Raw genomic sequence first — 22,059 nt, 5'->3', positions numbered from 1 at the left:
GAAAAAACAGTATATGCAATCTCTATTGCCCTGATTCTTTCTTCCAAAATGTCTTGGTCTTATTTTTACCTTATAAACCACAATCTAGTAACTTTCTATGACTATTATTCAGTTGTTATTATCTTTCAGATTTTTGACACGTAAATTATTCTGACCAATCTATTCTTCTATAATCTACCAATGATTTACAACCTTCATTTTAGATTTAAAATCTCGGATCACTATGATCTAGACTCTTTTTTTAATTCATTTATAAAGCAACTATGAATGTAGATCATATTGTTAATGATTGACGCAAACGATCTTCTCTTCGTTGAATGCTTATTTCGTGATTCGCACTTGTTAACTAGTTAGCTACAAGACTTTAGATCTCATGAGCACAATAATTATTCAATGATTCCCATTTTTGTTTTCAATGGTTGTTTCAGTTAAATTCGGTTCATAAAATAAACAATCAACAATTTCAATAGGATTTCGAGTTAGACATAAACATCATCGGATGCCGAATGGTAGGTCCTGGGTTCGAATCTCGTGAGGCGAGGTCATGGATGCGCACTGCTGAGGAGTCCCACAGTGGGACGAAACAGCTATCCAGTGCTTCCTGATTTTCCCTAGTGGTCTAGCTTCAATTGACTAACGCTTTCAACTATGAGAATCTCTTAATAGTTTCCCAATCGACAAACAAGATATCAATATCTAACCTATAGAGTAAAATGTAGTATTGACCATTGTTTATTATTGTAGTTATAGGTCAATAAACTATGAATAGTATAGAACATGTTCAATGTAAATATGCAATTTGGATTGTGGTTAATATTTTGTTCTCTTAATGAATAGATACCTTATTTAATCACGTTGTTTCCAAATGTTTTAACCCTAAATAGTAAGGTTATAAAACTGTCAAAAATGAACATGATTAGTGTGATTTATTACAATGTGTATATATATATAAATAGGGATTATAGATACGGTAACAATTATTGTACTAGATCAATATGTTCACATTGTTACGTTTTAATGGATAATACTTGAATAATCGTTCACTGGTATGATAAGTGATTAGTTTAATATCAGGAATAGGTGAACAAGAAAAAGTTTAGTTGTTATTTGATGAATTAGTTTGCATATATATATATAGAATTGGCAACCAGTTAAAACATCTGGGCTGCCTGTTCTTACTATCTTGATATTCCAACAACTTATCTAATTTTATTTGTTTTAATACATCACTACGGCTACTAATCGCATTCTGCGATTCTGAAAATTGTACAACTTTGCACTGTAAAGGTTATAATAGGCCTAATCACAAATATCGTGGCTGCTGGCAATATCCAGCGAAAAGAATGTACATTACCCAGATGTCGATTGACTGGACTGCTAACTTCTAACTGACGATCACTCAATATTTATCGTCAGGATCGACCAAGAAATAAGTTGTGTTGAGAATTCTCTATTGTACCAAAAATAACGATATTGAATAAAGCTAATAACGCGATTTTTTTCAAAGTGAGATGATCTGTGTTATAACCATACGTTTTCCTTGTTACACGTATGGGACGTTAATTTACCTTCGACGAATAACTAAACTAGATCCCCTCCTAGTGTCTACTCCACAGGACTTAAACACAACTCAGATCAAGAACGTAAATATATTTCCATACCAAACAAACACAAATGGACAATCAATAATAATTATAGTAATGACAGAATATATAACTCATCTAACACCTGTCAGATTGTTTACAAGTCTGACTAAACAAAAAAAAACCCAATCATTATCAGTCTCACAACACATCAATCTCCTGCATTAGTGATGGAGTATTATCTTTCATTACTAACGAATCACAGTTATCATAGCATGGAACTTTTAAGTGATCCAAATGTTGATATGAATCCATATGCATTTCATTAGTCCGATCTATACTAAACTGTCATACAAATAAATGATATACATGCATGAGACAGAATGTCATGGGTTCAAAGCCCGTTAGCGGATTCGTAGATGTGCACACTAGGACAAAACAACCGTCTGGTACTTTCACGTTTTCAATCGTGGTCAAACATTAGTCGGTTCGTGATTTTAATGAAACGATATACTTTTAAATTCTATATCCTAGTCATCCAATCAAGATTTTGCTTTTCTTCTAAAACCAGAACGGTAGGAGGTTCACTTTCAGTTGATTAGGCTACATAAGATAAGACTAATTAGCTGAATAATGTATGTACGTGCACAATATAAATGTTAATATTACTGAGGAACACGGGTTTCAATCTCAAGGCAACTATTAGTTATTTCATGATTGCAGACTTATTACAATTAGCGTGAAACTAAGATCGTTTTCCCCCAAACTCTATGTTCAGTCACTCGTTGATGTGTATTCACCTCAATTTGTAGAGCTGAATCCTGAAAGGAGGACCTATGTTTCGATTAATAAGTTCAGATATTTTATTTATTTATTTAAACAGAAAAATATTGGTACAGGGAAGCACCAGATAAATATGCGCTCACAAATCTCATTTGATTTGTATGTGGGCTGTGATACTGCCCAGACTGAAGCAGGTGATTTTCTTAGGGGGCCACACCGCGAGCCTTTGACCTAAAGGTATATTCCACAAGGCAGTGGAGCATCGTGAGGAGATGCAGTCCCATGGTAGCCGGTGACTAACGGTTGGTTCTTACGCCATTTGTTCCTTCAGGATCCTGGAGTCCATGTGCACCATTGGTTTTGAATCAGGGTTTTCCAACTTTCCTAGGTGGACTTTTCATGTCCACCAATCCGGTTAAAGCACCGGACATTCGCTTTTCGTCCTCTCAAATTCGCAAACAACAGGAATGCGACGAGAAGGCAGTGAGTAGGACTTCCCTGACAGAGGCTATATACTTGTGGCCATGTGAGAGCATTTTGAGAGGGAGAGCTGACTTTCCCCACTCGCGGCCGTACCAGTTGACGTCATCTCAAGGTAAAACAGTAAGGGAAGAAAGTCGATTGTGCATCTACTCAAGGTATTTAAACCAGTTTACTATTTACTGGCGAACAATTCATTTCATATTACAAACAAATCAACTGGAGAAATTTGAATGAAATGTTGTAACTTTCGTAAATTTAATCAGATAAATCTCTTCAAATGAAATGACGATGCATGAGAGTGCCAAAGATTGCTATTTGTTGAACAGCTTAAATCATCACGGTTATTATTAACAATTCAGTCAACCAAATAGCTTTATGATAGACAACAAATACAGTTTGACTAAGTATTTAGTATTATGTGTATAAGTCACATAAAAGAAGTAATAATCCCTAATTGTGAAGGATAAGTTATCTTGATTTCGAATCCCAGCATCTTTTATATATGCCTTTATACTGTCTTTTTAAATAGTATTCCAAAGGTTTAGTTTTCTTCATGGCTACTGGATTCTCTTTGATGTTGTTGTGCTGATCAAATATGGAAACTTAGATGAACACATATCTATGCCAGACTATGTTGATGTGTCTAGTTAACAAAAGAATGGAAAAAGTAAAACGATATCCATGAAACATAAGAGTAAACTAATTTAGAGACTGACAATAAATACAACAGACTGCATTAGAGATGTGCTTTATAAGCATCTAAACAAAAGTATAGGAAATACGATGGCAGATATCAATTTATAATCATAGTGATTGGGAAAAAGAATGTATATGAAATATACTCTATTATTCGTAATGGAAAACCAGAGTTGAACACCATCAAATTGTGACATGTAGCATAATCATCAAATCAAATTGCCTTTAACACACAATAAGGTATGTAAAGAAGAATGATTAGTTAAGTTAACCAGAAAAGGATGAAAAATAGTATATCTTCAAAACACCATTATTCAAAGCGACTATAGGCTATATGAACACACAATTAACAATCTAAGCAACGACTATGTACCATGAAGTCTTCAAGTCACATCAAAAGGTATTATTATTGATAAATAGACAAAGAACTATGAATCCAAGCCCATAGATATATATGTATATATTCATAAAACTAAATTAATAGGCAAACTAAAAAACGGGTGTGTGTGGTAGATTAAGCAGAATGTAAGACATAGAAATGGACTAATACGTCAAAGAATAAAATAAAAACAAATTAGAAGGATAGTTTATAGTGTATTTATACTTCTACTTATCCTCCTCCGCCTCCTCTTCCTTCTTCTACTCCTTCGTCGTCGTCATCATCATCATCATCCACAAAACACTTTTTCCAAAATGTTATTGTTTGTATAAATGAAATAAAATAAAAAACATTTTTGAGTAGGGGAAGCTACAACTTGTCAATTAATTAATTAATTGATCCATTACAAAAATGACCCGAAAAGAAAAGTTTTTTTTAGCAAGTAATAATAAGAATTATGTAATAACAATTATATACAAAACAATAATAGTAATACACTAATAATGATATGAGGGGGGGTGGTAGGGGGTCATTATGATAATACATTTTGTTACTAAAAAATAAATAATAACACCGGAAGGATAGAAAGAGAGAGAGGGGGGAGAGAGATGACTTTCTGGATAGTTTTTAACCAAATTTCTATAAACAAATAATCATTTGAATGTTATCAAAAAAAGACAACGGGATGAATGTAAAGTAAGATATCAATGGATGGTCTTCGTCAGAGAATCGAAATAGTTTTTGATGGAATTTTAGAAGGTGCTACTTTTCATTTTGAACATGAAACACAATAAGAATTTTATCTAGATATTCTATTTGAATGGAATTCGACAGGAGGTGTTCTTGTGAATAGCAACGGTTTACTTTGACATGTTGATGTTGACTCTGATTTGGTTCGACGACGTGATTTGTTTACAAAGAAGCCAGTAGGTGGTTCAAACTGTAATGAAATTAAAATAATAGAATTCAATGAGTAAAACGGTTTATTATATATATATATATATATATATATATATATATATATATATGAACCTATTTATTGTATTATAATCCTCACTTACATTGACTCTGAAGTCTCCCAATGTACGATATTTTGAATCCAACAAGCTTTGTAAACGTGCATCCAACTTTACTTTGCGTTGACTATAATGGAGGAAAGCCCAAAATTTTTCTAATCCATATAAATGACCTTCATCATAGTCTTTTAGAGTTTCCTCCTTTTATTAATATCAGGTGAAGAAAATAAAAAAAAACTACAAGTTAGCTGTATGAATAAAGAACAAGACTGATCAAGAGAACGAAAAAATCTGACATTTTGTAAGCTACGATGAGCAAAAGCTTCCTATTCTCATGAAGAGTCTATATAATTCATGAAATAATTAATGCGATACAAGTTTGATGCTTTTTACTTTCAAACTACGGGGTATTCTATCATATATATTACGCACAACTAGTGAAAGATGGAATAGTAAGTTGCAGGTCGGTTTTCATTTAAGTCGCGAATGTAGTTATTAAATCTTAACTCTTCGCCGAACTCTGGAACACCGATAAAAATTTTTACAGAGTAACAAATCTTGCATTGTTTGATATCCGTGGCTGACTACGGAGAGTCCCAACATACTCGTTCTCTAAATCTCTAGAGGCTCAGAAACGTTAGGAAACGTTTTATCTAGTTAGCGTTGGACAGAGGCTTTGCAAAAATATCCAGAAAATGGGGAAACATGTGTTACGGCTTCAGAATAAAATACATATCTATAATATTGCTATTATATTTAGTACGCTTCTGGAAATTTTTGGAGGCGCAAGGTCATGTATAACTTAATAAATACACTTGTTTTCCGGTACATAAACTAACAGGCAACTTGTGCCTTTTCTCTGTTATTTCAGTAGTTAATGTCATATAAACCGGCTATGAAGAGAATTTAGGCGTATTGGTGGCAAGATTTATCAGATTCATTGCTCATGATTGTAGTTTGAGATTTTCTGCAGTGCATAATTAACTTCTCTAATAATAAACAATGACAACGGGAATGTATGACCTATATAGGACGTAATACAGTGTAGTCATCTATATCGATATTGTTTTCGAACATACAAATTTTGGAATCTGGACAAAGTAATATAAAGAATACTTTACCTATGTTCTCACCAGGTCTGAGGGCAAAAGTTAGAGGGGACACATAGTCTAGATTGTTTTATTTTACTGAAACAAGAGTTTCACTGTTGGACATGAGACACAATAGGACAGTTTCCAGAGGTAACTGTGACCAGACACATCCTTTCAAACTATGACAGTTCTATTTTATAAAATTCAGGAATATAGGGTGAAATGTTTGGTAAGCATTAACAGACAGATACCTTAAATACCTAGGAGACAAAAATTGATCTAATTCAGCAATACCAACCTTCTGTTATAAGTGCAAAAGTAGGCACTTAAAAAGCAATAGATCAAATTTAAAAAAATGAAAAGTACTTTTTGTGAGAAGGACCAGAAGTTACGGTTTTCCAATTAAACGTTTGAGTTAATACAAACCTACTACTTTGTTTATTGCACGCGAGTATTAACACTCGATATAGACAGTGGTTGATAGATAAATACATGAAACACAAACTTAACACATCATATTCATTCGACTGAAAAAATGTTCTATATCATTATTTAGAAAGAATATACAACAAGAGAAGAGATTATTCTAACAAGATAAAAGGTAGTAGGGGGAAATCGAAAGCACTCACTTGAAAATCCTTGAAAATAGCTTTACGAAAATGACGTTCTAATCCATAACTGTAAAATCGAAACAAACACTCCAGCCCATACCTCGCATTCTCTTTGGCATCGTCTAATGCGTGTCTACGAAAGTCTTTGTACATAGTTCGATTGAAGTGTTCACGCAAGAAAAATGACCAAAAACTATAAAGAGTATTCATTTCCTAAATAAAACCATACAAATATTAATGTTTATTCGTCAGCGACTATATATATATATATATATATATATATATATATATATTCAAAAATGAACAATATTTGAGCGAACAATTGTTTTCAATAACTTCATCATCAGGCTCTACAGTTATAAGTCCATAATTATAATATTTTACAAAGTCCAAAATGAGGCATGTATTATATATATATGTATAAAGGTTATCATTCAACATGTGATCAAATTGTGACCTATTTGATTAGGTGGTTCGAATACGCAATCACAAGTAAATCAAACAAAACTTAGGAGAGGAGAAAAACGATATCAACACAATGTATAGATCAAACAATCAGACAAAAAAAATTTAAATGAAGACGCAGTGAGCGTTCTTACATCAATAAATTGTATAAACTATTGGAACAATACATGATATCGAAGTAATAAGCTTAGAACCATGAATTGTAAGCTTTAGGATCTTTATGCCCCCAAATGCACTGGTACAGCTGAGAGTGGGGAGAGTCAGTTCTTCCTCACCAAATGCTCTCACATGGCCACGCGAATATATAGGCGTATGAATCAATCATTGGTCCACGGCTACCATGGGACTGCATCTCCTCACGATGCTCCACTGCCTTTTGAATCAGATGTTGAGGTCAAAAGCTCCGGGTGTGGCCCCCTAAGAAAATCACCTGCTTCAGTCTGGGCAGTATCACAGCCCTCACACAAACCAAATGAGATTTGTGAGCGCATATTTATCTGGCGCTTCCCTGTGTTTAAATAATAAATAATAATAATAATTTGGATAACAGTCTGTTTCGCAATAATATATAGTGGTGAAGTATGACCCATAAAAGCAGAAGAGAATTGATGGTCGGAGTTCTTGATTATAGGTGTCTCCGAAGCATTGATCGCGTATCGTCTAATGACCGAGTGGGGTCAGACAGAATATGATGCAAATGTAGCAAATCGGTTGATTAAATTGTGAATGGTTAAAAACTGAAGTGATTAGGATGTGTTGTGCATATTTAAAAAATGCCTAAGTCGACAGGTAGTATTATTTGGGTTTAGGAGCAGGTTGAAAGGTAACTAAATGTAGCCAACTTGGTCAAGATACATATGATAACCTCGATGAGTGGTTGTAGATGTTGGGTGACATGAATCAGAATTATTTACAGTGATGCAGATAGATTAACTCTATCTGCTACTTGATCTTGAGCATTCTTCAACACATATTTTTTGTTCTATCTCGAAGAATTTCATCTTTTAATGTTTAGTCTTCCTCACTAGTATTTCTAATTCAACTATTTTGACTCCTTTGATATGCATCTCGTCAACTTTACCTTGCGCTGGTTTGGTATGGTAGAGTTAACGCATGTTTGTGTCACGCTGAATGTTGATTATGAAGGACTGACATCGTAAGGTTGTATGTGATCAGAGTACTTTAACTTCAGCCTCATTCACTACGAATACTGATATCCTGTTTCATGAAATGCATACTTAAAAATCAGCCACACGAGTAACCGGTAAAAACAACAATAACATGATAATGAACAATCTACCTGTGATTGACCTTTCCCTTTAGCTTCTCGATCTTTGAGACATTTGGAACGAAACTGATTGTAGGCATGAAATGTGAAACCCCCCTGTTGAAGATGATGTGGGTGATGAGCAGCTGGAAATCCTCCACTTCATGGAAAGCAAGTAAAATATAAGGAGAGTCAATACTTGATAATCTAGGAATGGCAAATTCAGAAAGATTTACGAAGTTTCAGCAACACCATGGAGTAGTGCCTTAATGACGCTGAAACATTTGTGTAGTGTTAGGTTGTAGATATGATCCTAAAACCTTTACAGAGACCCGGGTAGCCTTACAGTCTTATTACTTGTCACGTGGACTGCGATTTGCTGTTTTCAAAGGAATTATCGTTTCATTTTCCAAAAACAGTGTTTAGAATAGTGAAAATTTGATTCCAAATATGTATGATTCTTTAGTTCATACTGTAGTTCAATTTTACAGATGTCAAGGTGTACTATAACCCATGTCACTTTTATAAACAATCAAAAATCCTAATGATAAATTTAATGATAACTCTACAAACTTCGAAAAGTTCTTACATTAAAGGAATCATTTAAGACAAACGAATAAATCATTTTACCTTAGGGAGACATCTAAATGGGTACGAGCAGCAGAAACTGGGCGAAAAAGAAACCCAACATGTTTTTTCTTGCTAGATGATGAGTTATCTGTTTCCGTAGTCGCAGGATGGTCGCGTTGCTAAAATTATATGCAATGAAAATAACACAATAATACAGGAACAAACAGTTCAACTTAACAAATTCGATCAATAAAACAACAGAAAAAAATATAGTGCACGCAGTGTCGAGCCACCTTGACTAGTGGTCACATTGCAACTTGATCGATAGCATTCGATCAACACTAAGAAGGACTTGACACGCACGTCATTGATCACCAACCACCCAGTGATCAATCAATTGTGATTACAGCTCAGTTCTACAGGAGGTCGGTCGCGGCCCGAATAGTTCAGTGGTAACGTCTCTGACTGTGAAGCTGAGTGACACGGGATCGAATCTGTCAGGGAGCACCAGTTCCCTCAAGATTACAGGTACACCTTGCTGACGAGTGCCAAGTAGCACGAAACCCGGGTCCAGGGTTTCCTGTTGACCACCTACAACCACCATCTTATCTCAATATATAGTGCACGCAGTATCGAGCCACCTAGACTAGTGGCCACATTGCAACTTGATCGATAGTATTCGATCAGCACTAAGACAGACTTGACACGCATGACATTGATCACCACCCGGTGATCAATCAATTGTGAACAGAAAGAAACTTTTTTCAGTATAGTGATGATTCATTTTAGGTTAGTAGCATGATAATTGGAAAACTTTTGCAAACGGTAAACATAATGTTAAATAAAAACTTACTGCATAATCGGTTGACTCGTTTGTTTTTAAGTCATAGTCACTAGAAACGGGGAAAAATCCAATAGAACGACCTTTAAGGTCGTATTTCATGTCAGAAAATGATAGATAACTCTGATCATAATTTAGGAAAGACGGTAATGGTTGACATACAGGAATCTGAGGAAATAAATTGTCTACTGGAGAAACAAAAGGTATAGCGTTAATTTGAGGAATGTAATACATTGGAGTTGAGGGTGCTACAAACGGAGTTCGACCAAGAGTCGGTAATATAAGTCCAGTTTGTGGATGCAAAGCGGTAGCTGTCGGTATTACAGTATACGTAACTGAACCAGGAATTGAGGGATGCACGTATGGCAAACAGGATTCTATAGTGAATTGATAGAACAGATAGAAAAAAATATTGCTTTCATCAAGCATTAAATTCGGTGAAACAAAAAACATGATTCTCTTAAATGTGCTTACAAATACACAAGGGAATAGAATGTATGAAAGCTTACGACGGCATTGTAACTTTCACTAAAGTGGATGAGTAAAGACAACAATTTGTGATGTAACTCTTGAGAACTGCAAACAAACACTGATTTTCTACACTACTAAACATTCACTATCGTGTAGCCACATGAACAAAAACCATAGGAAGACATAGGATATCTGCCCTAAAATGGTGTTTAATATCTGTAACAACTGTATTCCAGAACGTTCAATGTCAAAGTAAATAATTAATGAACATAAATGAAACGAAGGGACAAACCGATCTCAAAGTTGAACTCTTATATCATAATACAAAGAAATATTGATTAAGTGACAGTGAATTACCTGAATAAAGTGGATTTGATGACACTGGAACAGAGGAGTGCACTGAAACTTCAGAGACAGGTATATCAAGCTGTACAAGAGAACTATTACAACAGATAGGGGTGGTTGGGGTACAGGAAGTAGATGAAGTAGAAAATATTTCTGTACATGTGGAAGCCTCGTCTTTGATAACGCTGGCTGGATTGGATTCCTATTTTTATTAAAAAAAGAAAGTTATCAACTAGTTATTATTGAAAAAAAATATTAGTTAATGGTCAGGAGGATTATGAAAGGATGGGAAATACAGTATAGACAAATGGTAACATAAGTACTAAAACTAATTTATTATTCTAGAAGGAAAAAATAGCGATAAAATTTAACATACTGTGATATTCGATTCAGTATGAACAGTGGATTCTTCAATAGCTTTGCAAAGGTCATCAATAATAGTTTCATCAGATTCGCCGGTAGAGCTATGGAATGTAAAACAGATAAACGAAAGTTTTAGACTTAAATACAAGGTGTCAAATTTCGTGTAGTTTGCATTATAATCAAGTTTATTTCGATAGATTAACTCTACCTGCCAAAATGTTATTTGAATTGTGGGGAAGACCTGTATATGTTTCTGTAAGAGCAACTTACTGTTGGAAAAAATTCCTAGAATTTAAATCGTTATTATACAATAAGTGGATAGTTGCTATGTATCTAAGCACTTAAGTGGTAGTTCATTTGAACGCTTTCTACAATCAATGAACTTAGTAATTTTCTGAGATGATAGCTTGAATGAAGTAAATCAAATGTGTGCAATTGAGATCATAATCACTGTTGGCAAAGATCACAACTAATCATATATATATGAACAGACATATTTACAGTCAATTAAAATGAATATAGAAAATACTAGACAAGGGAAAATATTTTTTGAAAAGCTAAAGAAATGAAGTACAGGGAAAAACACATATACCTGTGGTAACGGAAGTGAATTTTGAAGGTTTCGAACTCTCATCCTTTAAATTATCATCCAAGTTACTGCAACTAGGTGGTGAAGGATCATGAGATGTGTTTGGAGCAATCACTAATAAACAAGAAAGCATAGAATCGTCCAAATCATCATCCGAGTTAGTGGATGATGTTCTTGTTCGGCACTATAAAAATCAAGTAAAAGTTCCAATTAGCTAGTAATAATTAGGTTATGCATAGAAATGACAGTTGATGATTTACTTGTTCAGCGTTGGATATGAATCTTGTTTGACTTTTGTCACTTGTAGGATAAGGGACATGTCCGTCTCCCAACCAAAATGAGAGTAAACTGAGCAAGTCTGCTCTGATTTATCCAATGGCGATGAAGCACAGCCCCAAATGCCCAAGTACGGCCAAGAGTGAGGAGAGTTCGCCCTCCCTATCGAAATGCTCTCATATGGCCATGCGAATATATAGCCTCTGTCAAGGAAGTCCTACTCACTGCCTTCTCGTGGCATCGGTGTTGTTTACGAAATTGAGAGGACGAAAAGCGAATGTCCGGCGCGTTAACCGGGTTGGTGGAGACGGAAAGTCCACCTAGGAAAGTTGGAAAACCCTGATTCCAAACCAATGGTGTACATGGGCTCCAGTATCCTGAGGGAACAAATGGTGTATGAATCAATCGTTGGTCACCGGCTACCATGGGACTGCATCTCCTTACGATGCTCTACTGCCTTTTGGATCAGATCTTTAGGTCAAAGGCTCCGGGCGTGGTCCCCTAAGAAAACCACCTGCTTCAGTTTGAGCACCCGGGTAGTATCCAAGCCCTCACACAAATCAAATGAGATTTGTGTGGCGCATATGTATATGATGTCCCTTTGTACCAATATTTGTGTTTAAATAAATAAATACAGCTTTAGTCAGTCAGCTACAATGTAGGACGAGGCATATATATGCATCGGTCCAAGTTGTCATACCTCATCAACACAATGAGATGAACACCAGATTCATAGAAGTAGTAACTTCAATTGTAGTAATATATAAAAGAAGGATTGCATATAAGGATATGAAACAGGGAAAACGAATTATTTCGTAGAAAGAAAAGTATAAAGTAGTTTTAATCTCACGGTTTTAGGGAATCCAAAGTGTGTACACACCTACGCCATTGTGATCGATTTTGAGCCATGTCACACAGAATCTCCAATCATTGGTTACTATGGTCACGCGGACCCCAATCACGTAGTTTGCATCTGCCCACATCGCTCAGACTAGAAGTTAGTGACTTCAAGCACTGATGCCACGTTTTGGTTTGGCCGCCTCTAACTCTCTTCCAATCATCTCCAACACTATCGTTGCCGGACGCCGATAAGCATTCCTGTGTTCTGAAACTTGACGAATAGTGAATATGTGGTCGATGCAGCCACGACCAGGTCTGAAACCAGCCTGATTTTCTCGTGTTTGCAGTTCACGAGTCTTAGTTAGGCGCCCGATAATTATTGAGGCTAATATTTTAGATGCTATGTTGGTCATTGCAGGATGATTTCGGCCCCTTGCGATTGTGACCAGTCGCATGGGATTACGTCAAACTCCCAGGTTTTAGCTAGACTATTAGTCAACCTAATAGCTAAAATTGGACCACCACATTGAAAGACAACTGGAGCCAATCCATCTGGACCAGCCGCTCTTCCTCGTTTTAGATAAGTTATAACCTTTTGAACTTCAACTAGAGCCGGGGACGTACTCAAATTTTCCATTCAGACAGTCCGGGAATTGTGGGTAACTGTTGAGTAGCTGAAGGCCAGCTAAACTGTTCCGCCCATCGTTCTAAACGTCTGGGCTGAGAGTAGATAAAAGTTTCGACTTTTTCCGAGATTGTCTCGCTTATTATTACTTTTATTATAATTATCATTATTATTATTACTAACTTTATTCAATATTATATTTTGGTACAATATTGAATTCTCAGCACGAGGTATTTCAGCCAGTTTTTCTTTACAAAAAAAAGAAAACTAGGTGAAAAATCTGAGTCTGTATAACTTATCAATTTTGAGACATGCTTAAGAATACAGGTTATTGACTAGGTCAACTCTAACAACCTGTTCGTCACAGAATATATTTGCTAGGTAAGGTATTACAGAACTTTTATAGATTTGCTTGCGTGCATGGATTTTAATGTATTGACATCCCGTTATACCAGAAGATACACAAGGATAAAGATATGGATAGATGGTTAGTATGTGGTAACACCTGCCAGGAGTTTGCAAGACTTAGGACATCTATCCACAACTATATTAATAACGACCTCAAAAGATTCACCACACACCTTGCTAATTGCTTTCAGAACTCTCCACAGTACAGCAAAGCCTTTTCTTAAAAGCCCAGGATAGAGTAATGGAGAACAGTAAAGAATAATAGGTAATATGCAGGAGTTGATAAATTTTAAGAGTAAATGGCAAGTAATCCCAAAAACATGCAGTCACTTTATGTAGTAAGACTTCTTAATTCCAATTTTTTTATTAGTCTGAATAGTTGTCTAGTGTTACCCCCAGCCGCTGCCTTTTCTATCTCTTTTGTTCTCGTTGCCGGCCACTGCTCATGATCGTCCCACCGTTCAATTCTAATGGGTCTACTTTGTGTGGTTTTTCGGCGTCCAGTGAGGAGCAAGCAAATGGGTGTTCGTATTAGAGCATGATCAGAGTCCGAACATGTATTCCAGAACGAGCGACAATCTTCTATCGAGCCTCTACAATGATAACTAGTGGCAATATTGTTTATTTGAGTCCATTGTTGGTTTGGTGCAGGTGGTCTCCATGTCGGACGATGTCTCTCCTTATGCTTAAAATTAGTGCTTGCTAGAAATAAACGATTGTCTCAGCATAGTTGAAACCATCACCATTATCTGTTTGCTGAGTTGGGATACTAAAATACCCACTTAAATGTCTTTCTGTTTGGTTTTAGCTGCCTCATGGGGCATTAAAGTCACCCGCTACGTGTACTATGTCTGAGCGCTTAGCTTTCTGAAGAAGCTCAGAGAGCTTTCTGTAAAAGTTATCTTCCACTTTATCATGGCTGCAGTCAGTGGGAGCGTAGGCAGAAACGACGAAAAGGCAACGACATGTGTCCCTATCCTTCCGAGTTCTTACGGAGCCATTTAGCCGGACAGCACACAGGCGACTGTTAACGGGGATCCATTCTAGTAGTGCTTGTTCTGCCCTCGTACTGAGTGCTATGCCTACTCCCGCAAGTCTACAAGAATTAGCCAACGGGTTGCCAGATACACGGAGGGTGTATTTCGTTGGCTGTCCATTTTGGCGAGGTGAGGTCAAGTGAATGGTCACACTAGGATCCTGTATGTTTCAGAGACACAGCGTATATCAATAGTAAGAGATTCTAGGGTTTTAGCCAAAGAGGCCTGGTGGCCGATTTTACATAGAGTGCGTACGTTGAAGGCTCGAATGTGTAGTTTGGAGCGAGGTTTTAGTAGACCTGAGACAGTGTTTCGTGCACTAGAATCGTTGGCCATGGTGACACTTGAGGAGGAAACCGAAAGAGGAAGTTCGGTGTTGAAAGTTGAGGTAGAAGGAATAGTGGGAAGTGAAGAAGTAGATTGATTATGAATACAGTGGTCTTGAGTGCTTTTAGAGGTATGAGGGCAGTTATCACTTCCCGGTTGCCCACACCGTGGAAGGGTTCTTCTAGGGGTACCTGAAAAGGAAATTGGGTTAAAAGTGGTCTTAGTGACCTGAGAGCGTGACCGCAGTGCCCAAGGTACAACTGCTTGAGGTCGGTCACACACGACCATTTTGTGGGTAGTTTTTGTGTTAGCTTCGTTCCTTAAAGGACCTTACCGCCGGAGACGGATATCCGTGGGATAAGGCGAGGTATATATTTTAACAATCGGTCTTCTCCAACCCCACCCCTCCTTGTGGGAAGGCAGCATCTCTGTTATGCTGGTTGTCTGAAGGAAGTACCTTACTGTCGTCTCACCTCTGTAAGGTCAGCAATACGAATTCGACTTCGGACACTGTGTTTGCTGCTTTCAGTCTTACCAATCTTTAAACGACCTCTCTGGCACGGTAAGACCTTGAGGAACGACTGTTCCAGCCAGTATAGCTCGATTGGTCCATCACGATAGGAAAGCCTGACAACCATGTGTGATAAGGAATTAAACTTCTATCAAGAAAGTGAAATACTGGTATAATACAATAAGACAAAAATAGAGTGAACCTTCAAAAATGTTTAAGATATGAAATTACAAATTAACTGACATTTTGATTTGAAACTTACATGATAAATAGAAGAGTATTTATCACATTCGGAAAAACTTGATCGGGTACGTTTCGATACCGAAGAATGAGGCGGTAGATTACTATAGACAGAACGTAATTCATTTGAAAAGGAAAAGTTTAAATCCTCTTGCGTTGAGGTGATGGGGGTGGCATCTGACTTTGTCGCGGATTCGAGGGATGATTCTATGCATAAAATGTAAACAAATAGCACATACTCAATCAGTGTTTCAGGTGAGTTTGCAGGATTACAAAAAACTTGTCTGATTGAAGCTTGAACATTGATTAGTTTTACAAAATCAATGGTTGCACACGAGTTATACTACAGATTTTATCACCATTAAAACTTAATTCTACGCAAGCTTATTTTGTTAAAATTTAGTGAAACATAACTTTATTGGAAATCTGAATGGAATGCCGGAGATCTTTATTAGGAAATCGACTTTACATCAGTCATACAGTTGTTACAATATACAAATTACGTGAAGTGATACTGTTTCAGTCTCTTCATACTTAATAAATACTTAATTTGTTCATTTCACTAGCTAGCTAAGCAGAGAAAAATGTTTGATAGTTCACCATGCAACTATTAATATGGTCGGAATAACTTGAGAAACAGTACAACTTGCCCGAAGACAAATGGTTTAATACTTGGTTATTGATCAGGTCTTAATTTAGTAGCCCGCCGCACCTGCTTCGGTTTGGGAGGCCAGGTATATAAACATGTACTTGGTGAGTCACATTATACTCTTTCGTAACTATTTGGAATGAAATCAGACAGACAAAATTAGCAAACAACAAAAGATGAAAAATCAGCGAGATAAGGAGAGTTAAATGATGATACCCATCTGGACAACAAACTTCTCAGTAAGAAAAACGAACTACTGATAAATAGGAGACACATTTGCAGCTATGTGACGGACATTGAAACATATTTCATGCTATACTACATGTAGAATGTTGAATAAAGCTATGAATATTATATCAAAGATCGAAAGAATTATATCGCTTTTTATGTATATGGCATACTCAGGTATTTCCCGTCGCTAAGGAAACTTACATCTGGACTGGCATATAATGGAAGAAGCAAAGCTTTTTATGCTAAGAATTTTAGAGCCCGAATGTTCAACTTTGAAGAAAAAAGTGAATTTCTTTCGACGTGAATGTTTTTGCCTTGTTTTTACTTTAAAATTAATGACAAACTGTTACGTAGTGAAGTAGTTGATAAAAGAGAGGCGAACGACTAAGACAATCATCAACATACGGTTTGGAAAAGATGTGCTAAACCATAATAGCCAGATGAGACGATGTTAACAAAAGACCGGAATAATACAATAGCAATGACAAAATGAAAGAATAAAACTTGGGCATGTGACCTAATAAGACAGTGGAAAGGTATACATGAACGAAGATTTGTTGCACAGCTTACACGCTCATTGATTGGCACACACTTCGCCTAAAACACGTGACACAAGTTATCAAAGGTTAACCAAGCTTTTTGAATTTGTGTCAAGATTCTGTTAGACATCAACCCATCCGGGTGATGAGACTTCTAAGTGACGTGATCAACGCATTGTCATAGGCTGTGACTCGACTAAATATTTGAGTAGAGAATCTTCACAAGGTTTACATACTTAAATATCATTTTCGATGAAAAACACTTTACGTAACATGTTGGTCAACAGAATCAACATGTTTTAATCTTAAGAAATGTCACTGTGGTCCGGCGGGTTTAGTGAGCTCATGTCCTAAAACTTAATGAAGACTGAATATCAAGCCAACAAAATTGCGACTAAACCTAAAACCAGCTTGGTTTACTCGCGTTCGTTTTTCACGAGCGTTGGAAGATTGTTAAATCTAACATCTTAGACACTATATTGCTTAAACTGATTTGTATTCGGCTATTGCAAGGGGATTTTTATCCTTATAGACTGGGAAAACTTGTGATCGAAACTAGTCATATAAGTTTATATCTAGTTTCCAGACTTTAGCTGAGATATCAGTTAACCTTCAAAACTGGTCCACCGTCCCTGGAAATATCTCGCATTGATTCATCAGAGCCTGCTGTTCTCCCTCGTTTTAGATTACTCATAGCCTCTTTAATTTATAAATTGTAGGGCATGCCGACTCACCATTTACGTTGATTGAGTATAGAAAGTGATCAAAAGCTAGGTTGAACTGTAAAATAGTGTCCTATCTATCTAATCTCCTAGGTTGAGTCAATAATGGCCACACCTTTTTCCAAGATAGTCTCATACACGCCTACCAACAGGTAGTTATTTAGTGTTATATATGGCCACTGGCTTTTTTATATCTTTTGCTTTCAAAGGTCCATCACTGCTTATAATTCTTGAGTAAACTTCTTGTTGGTTTAAGTTGCCATCACTTTACAATGTTCAACATGGCTGTCGGAGTGAGTTTTCGAGCCTTTAATAACTCGGTCGACGCCGCCGAAATCCACTGGTCTTTTCTAACCTCTGCATTTACGACTAATTGGATATCATTTTACGCATCTTTGGGATGAACTGCTTAGCTGATTATTTTCATCTTCAAACTGTTATCTAAAGGGTCTTCCTTACGTGGTATCCAATAAAAAGCATAAGAATGAGAGCTCTTACTAGGGTACGACCGGAGTTCAAGCACGTACCCCAGTAAGAGCAGCAGTCGACCTTCCCTAACGATGGATGATGGCGATATTACCAGGTTCCACTGCTTTTTCCTTATTTTTGAAGTTTGTACCTGATAGGAATAATTGGTTGTCGGAGCAAAATTGCGGTGGATGATCAACGTCATCTGTTTGCTGGACGCATCTCAAGTTTTCCAGACTGACAGTTTACGGACATAAAAATAACTTGCCACATCTGAGCCCCTGGCTTTTTGAAGATCATAAAGTTTTCTGAAGACTTGCGTTTCACTCCATCTGAGCTACGGTGAGTGGTAACATGGGTAGAAACTATGGAGAAGCAACGGCGTGTCCCCAACTTTAAGATTTATTATTGAAACTTTAGACGGACAGCACACGAGCGACGGCTGATAAAAATATAATCGTGCCTGGTCCTACGTTGTAGCTGACTGACTGAGCTTCCGGACTTAGTGCTTTACCTAAACCGGTAAGATCACAAGAAGTTGACGTCGTGTTGCCAGATATACGGAGGATACGCCACGGTTATCCATACCAACTAGGTGGGGACAGGTGAATGATTATGTTGGAGTGCCGTATGGGTATTACAGAGACACAGTAGGTATTCATGAAACAAGATTCCAGAGTTTAAGTTAGTCGCGCCTGTTGTTCGATTTGACATGGGTTTGTACATCAAAAGCCCTAACACCTAGGTTGAAGCGCGGTTTCAAGAGGCCTGGGATGGCATTTTGCGAACTTGAATTGTCAGCATTGATGGGAGATGTTGAGGAAGTGAAGAAGGTTGGGAGTATAAGTAATATTTGAAGATGGGGTCTAATTATAAACGAGGTGACCTCGCATGCTGTATGGCGGCAGTTATCACTTTTCACTAATTCCGTGGAAATGTTTCTTCTTGGGGGGCCTGAAAGAGAAACAGTATTAGTGTTGGTTTTAGCGACCATAGAGCGTTATTACAGAGCCCAAGGTCTAGAAGATGATAAATGAATCTACAAATTTCACGCAGTACATTTATAGAGCCGTTTAAACAGTATGACTAGAAGTTTGAAGATAGTTTTTTTGGAATTAAAGAACAAATTATTTTGTTTATTCTCACCTGTTTGGTCTGTGTTTGTCATTGGTTGGGATGGGATGAATTCGGGAGCATCTGGGTTAAGAACTGTGTTGTTCTTAAAGCTGATTCGAAAATTTTCATTCGAGACAGGAGGAAGGGGCCAAATTGATGGATTGTTTTTGCATCGGACACGAGCTTTAGGGACATCCACATCTAATAACGGACTAACTCTAATTGCCTAATTTTGAGAGGGAAACGGAAAGCAATATCTTGAATTATAATCAATAAAAAACTACTAAGATTCAAGACAATGCTATTGCTGTAACTTTTTGGTGGCGTTTCATATTCTCTCCTTGAACTGTATTCTCGATACCTACTCTTTTCTATCACTTTTAATACTGTTACTAACTCTACTACTCTGGTATTTCTCCTGACAATTTCATTTCGATGTGTTAACATGATGTGGCAACTTGACCGACATACATATACGCTATGTTTTATATTCAGTATGACTAACAACTGAAGTGACTATTGATTTTAAATCTAAAAGAATGAGACGCGAATGGCCAAACAGTAATGTTTTTCATTTATAGCACTATTATTTATACTATCTTGTTTTGAATAAAGTTGGGAGGTCTATATAGTCAAACTGTGGACGTTTCTCTGCCTAGTACTGTTAGAGCAAGTAGGTATCAAAAGCCCATAACATATACTCCTGGTTGACTACTAAGTTTGCTGTATTTACGGTATATTATTTGATTTGTTCACGGATCTGAAACACGTGGTGCAGATCAGGAGTACTTTAGTTCCGTTATAACCACTGCCTAATTTGTTGAATGCGTTTAGGGATGCAACTTTTTGTATCATTCAGAAACACTGGAAAAGAGATAAAAGAATACGAAAATCAATGCAATTCACCTCAAGAGCTTAATCAGGAAAATGTTACAGCTAGTGATCATTCCTATTTTAAATGATTTTCTGCATTGATTCAGAAAGATGAGGAATAGTTTAGCTCCACACTAGCATTCACTAAATTATGAATAGGAAGGTATTAAAGAACACCGATGAAATTTAAAGGACTGAGTGGTAAATTATTGATCAACCCAACTAAAAGAAAGAAAATGGAGTACATACCTCCAAAATATCATTCAGATCTGTACACAATGAGGCCACACGATTAAACTTAGCAATTACATTGACATCAACCCATCCATCAGAATCCATTTGCCGACGAAGATATACGTCTCTGGCCAAGTTATCTGGACTAAAGTAAAATTCAACTTGATGCAATATTTGATGGCGTATTAAAATTGTGGGATCACTACTCGACGATGCAAGGAAACACAAACTAGCAGGTTGGGCGATGGTTGTTCCCGGAAATAAGGAAGAAAAAACATTGTTCAGGTCACTACCTAAAGGTGGACTGAAAACATGAGGGGCCATATGGTTAGATTCTGATGAATCAGTTGACCGTTGTTGCGACAGACCTGAAACACCAACTGATGATGAATGCGATGTTTGACAGGTAACCGAATAATCGTAAACAGGATCAGAAACTCCTGATGACGCTGGTGCTGATAAAGGTCCTGTCGGATATATCATCAAGAAGGGATACCCAACAGCTGAAACTAGAAAGAAATCGCATACAAATATACTTCAAGACAGAAGTTTTTGCTTTCAACGCTTGTATTATTATGGAGGACAAACGAGTAATAACTAGAGAACAGAAATGTAAGGCCTGGGGCAACACTAACAGACTAACATTTTATCAGAAGAAACTAAAGGGGAAACAAGCAGTAGTTATAGTGAGGCATTACGAGGTAATGAATATATTTAAGACAAGAGAATAGAACAGCATGTGCATGATCTAGACAATAAAAAAGTGCAGATGCACTGATCATTACCAGTCTATTTAAACTACTAGTTTCAAGTGCGTTAACAAAAAGCCCATTCGGAATTTTTGTCCGGTTTGGATGCCATTGGTGTTTCACTAAACACAAGAGCTGAGGCAGTACTAACTGATTAGATCCGCATTAACGGTCGATCATGTGCTCTCAGATTAGAAGGCTAAATCAAAGTGAAATCGGTGAGAAACGATGTCTTTTCGCCATCGTCTACGCATCGATAGATTGTAGTCCGAATCCAATCCAGAATGAGTCCTATCATCAAGAAAGGATCAAAATCATCCTGTAATTACCATAGGGGAATTAGTTTAACTAATGCAGAATCTAAAATACTAGCCTCAATTATTATCCGATGCCTAACGAGGACTCGTAAACTCCCCGTAATATACCGGAGAGATTTGTCTCCACCTAGTTTAAAGCCTTGACGAGATAGGCTGTCAGTCACAACGTAGAACTTCGTACGTACGTATATTAGTACGAGTTGCCGTACCACATTAGCACAGAGATCCAGTTGTCGATTCAAATCCCATAATGGTAGAAGTAGTAAGAGTATAAACAATAATAGGAAAGATTAGGGTTTCAAGATGTTATTCAAGGAGTATATTCAGGTGAAATAAATTCGGAA

General features: G+C 36.8%; 1 protein-coding gene across 1 annotated transcript in view; it reads right to left on the bottom strand.

Annotated features, from left to right (window-relative positions):
- Nucleotides 1-4,665: 4,665 nt before the first annotated feature.
- The window catches only part of Smp_122800 (putative lupus la ribonucleoprotein), a gene marked incomplete at its 5' end in the record, with an annotated part of 31,396 nt that continues 14,002 nt past the window's right edge, over nt 4,666-22,059 (bottom strand). Inside the window, 13 exons of the mRNA XM_018796383.1 lie at nt 4,666-4,864; nt 4,986-5,141; nt 6,661-6,855; nt 8,408-8,534; nt 9,005-9,123; nt 9,798-10,162; nt 10,614-10,803; nt 10,978-11,065; nt 11,494-11,521; nt 11,623-11,737; nt 15,840-16,024; nt 19,573-19,768; nt 20,665-21,158. Of these exons, the coding sequence (XP_018650601.1) occupies nt 4,724-4,864; nt 4,986-5,141; nt 6,661-6,855; nt 8,408-8,534; nt 9,005-9,123; nt 9,798-10,162; nt 10,614-10,803; nt 10,978-11,065; nt 11,494-11,521; nt 11,623-11,737; nt 15,840-16,024; nt 19,573-19,768; nt 20,665-21,158 (2,399 nt within the window). The 3' untranslated portion in view covers nt 4,666-4,723. The remainder of the gene's footprint in view (nt 4,865-4,985; nt 5,142-6,660; nt 6,856-8,407; nt 8,535-9,004; nt 9,124-9,797; nt 10,163-10,613; nt 10,804-10,977; nt 11,066-11,493; nt 11,522-11,622; nt 11,738-15,839; nt 16,025-19,572; nt 19,769-20,664; nt 21,159-22,059) is intronic.

Source organism: Schistosoma mansoni, chromosome 2, assembly GCF_000237925.1.
Source record: "Schistosoma mansoni strain Puerto Rico chromosome 2, complete genome".
Taxonomy (NCBI): Eukaryota; Metazoa; Platyhelminthes; class Trematoda; order Strigeidida; family Schistosomatidae; genus Schistosoma; species Schistosoma mansoni.
The sequence above is the reverse complement of the archived record's forward strand: the minus strand, read 5'-3'. Positions and strand labels throughout refer to the sequence as shown.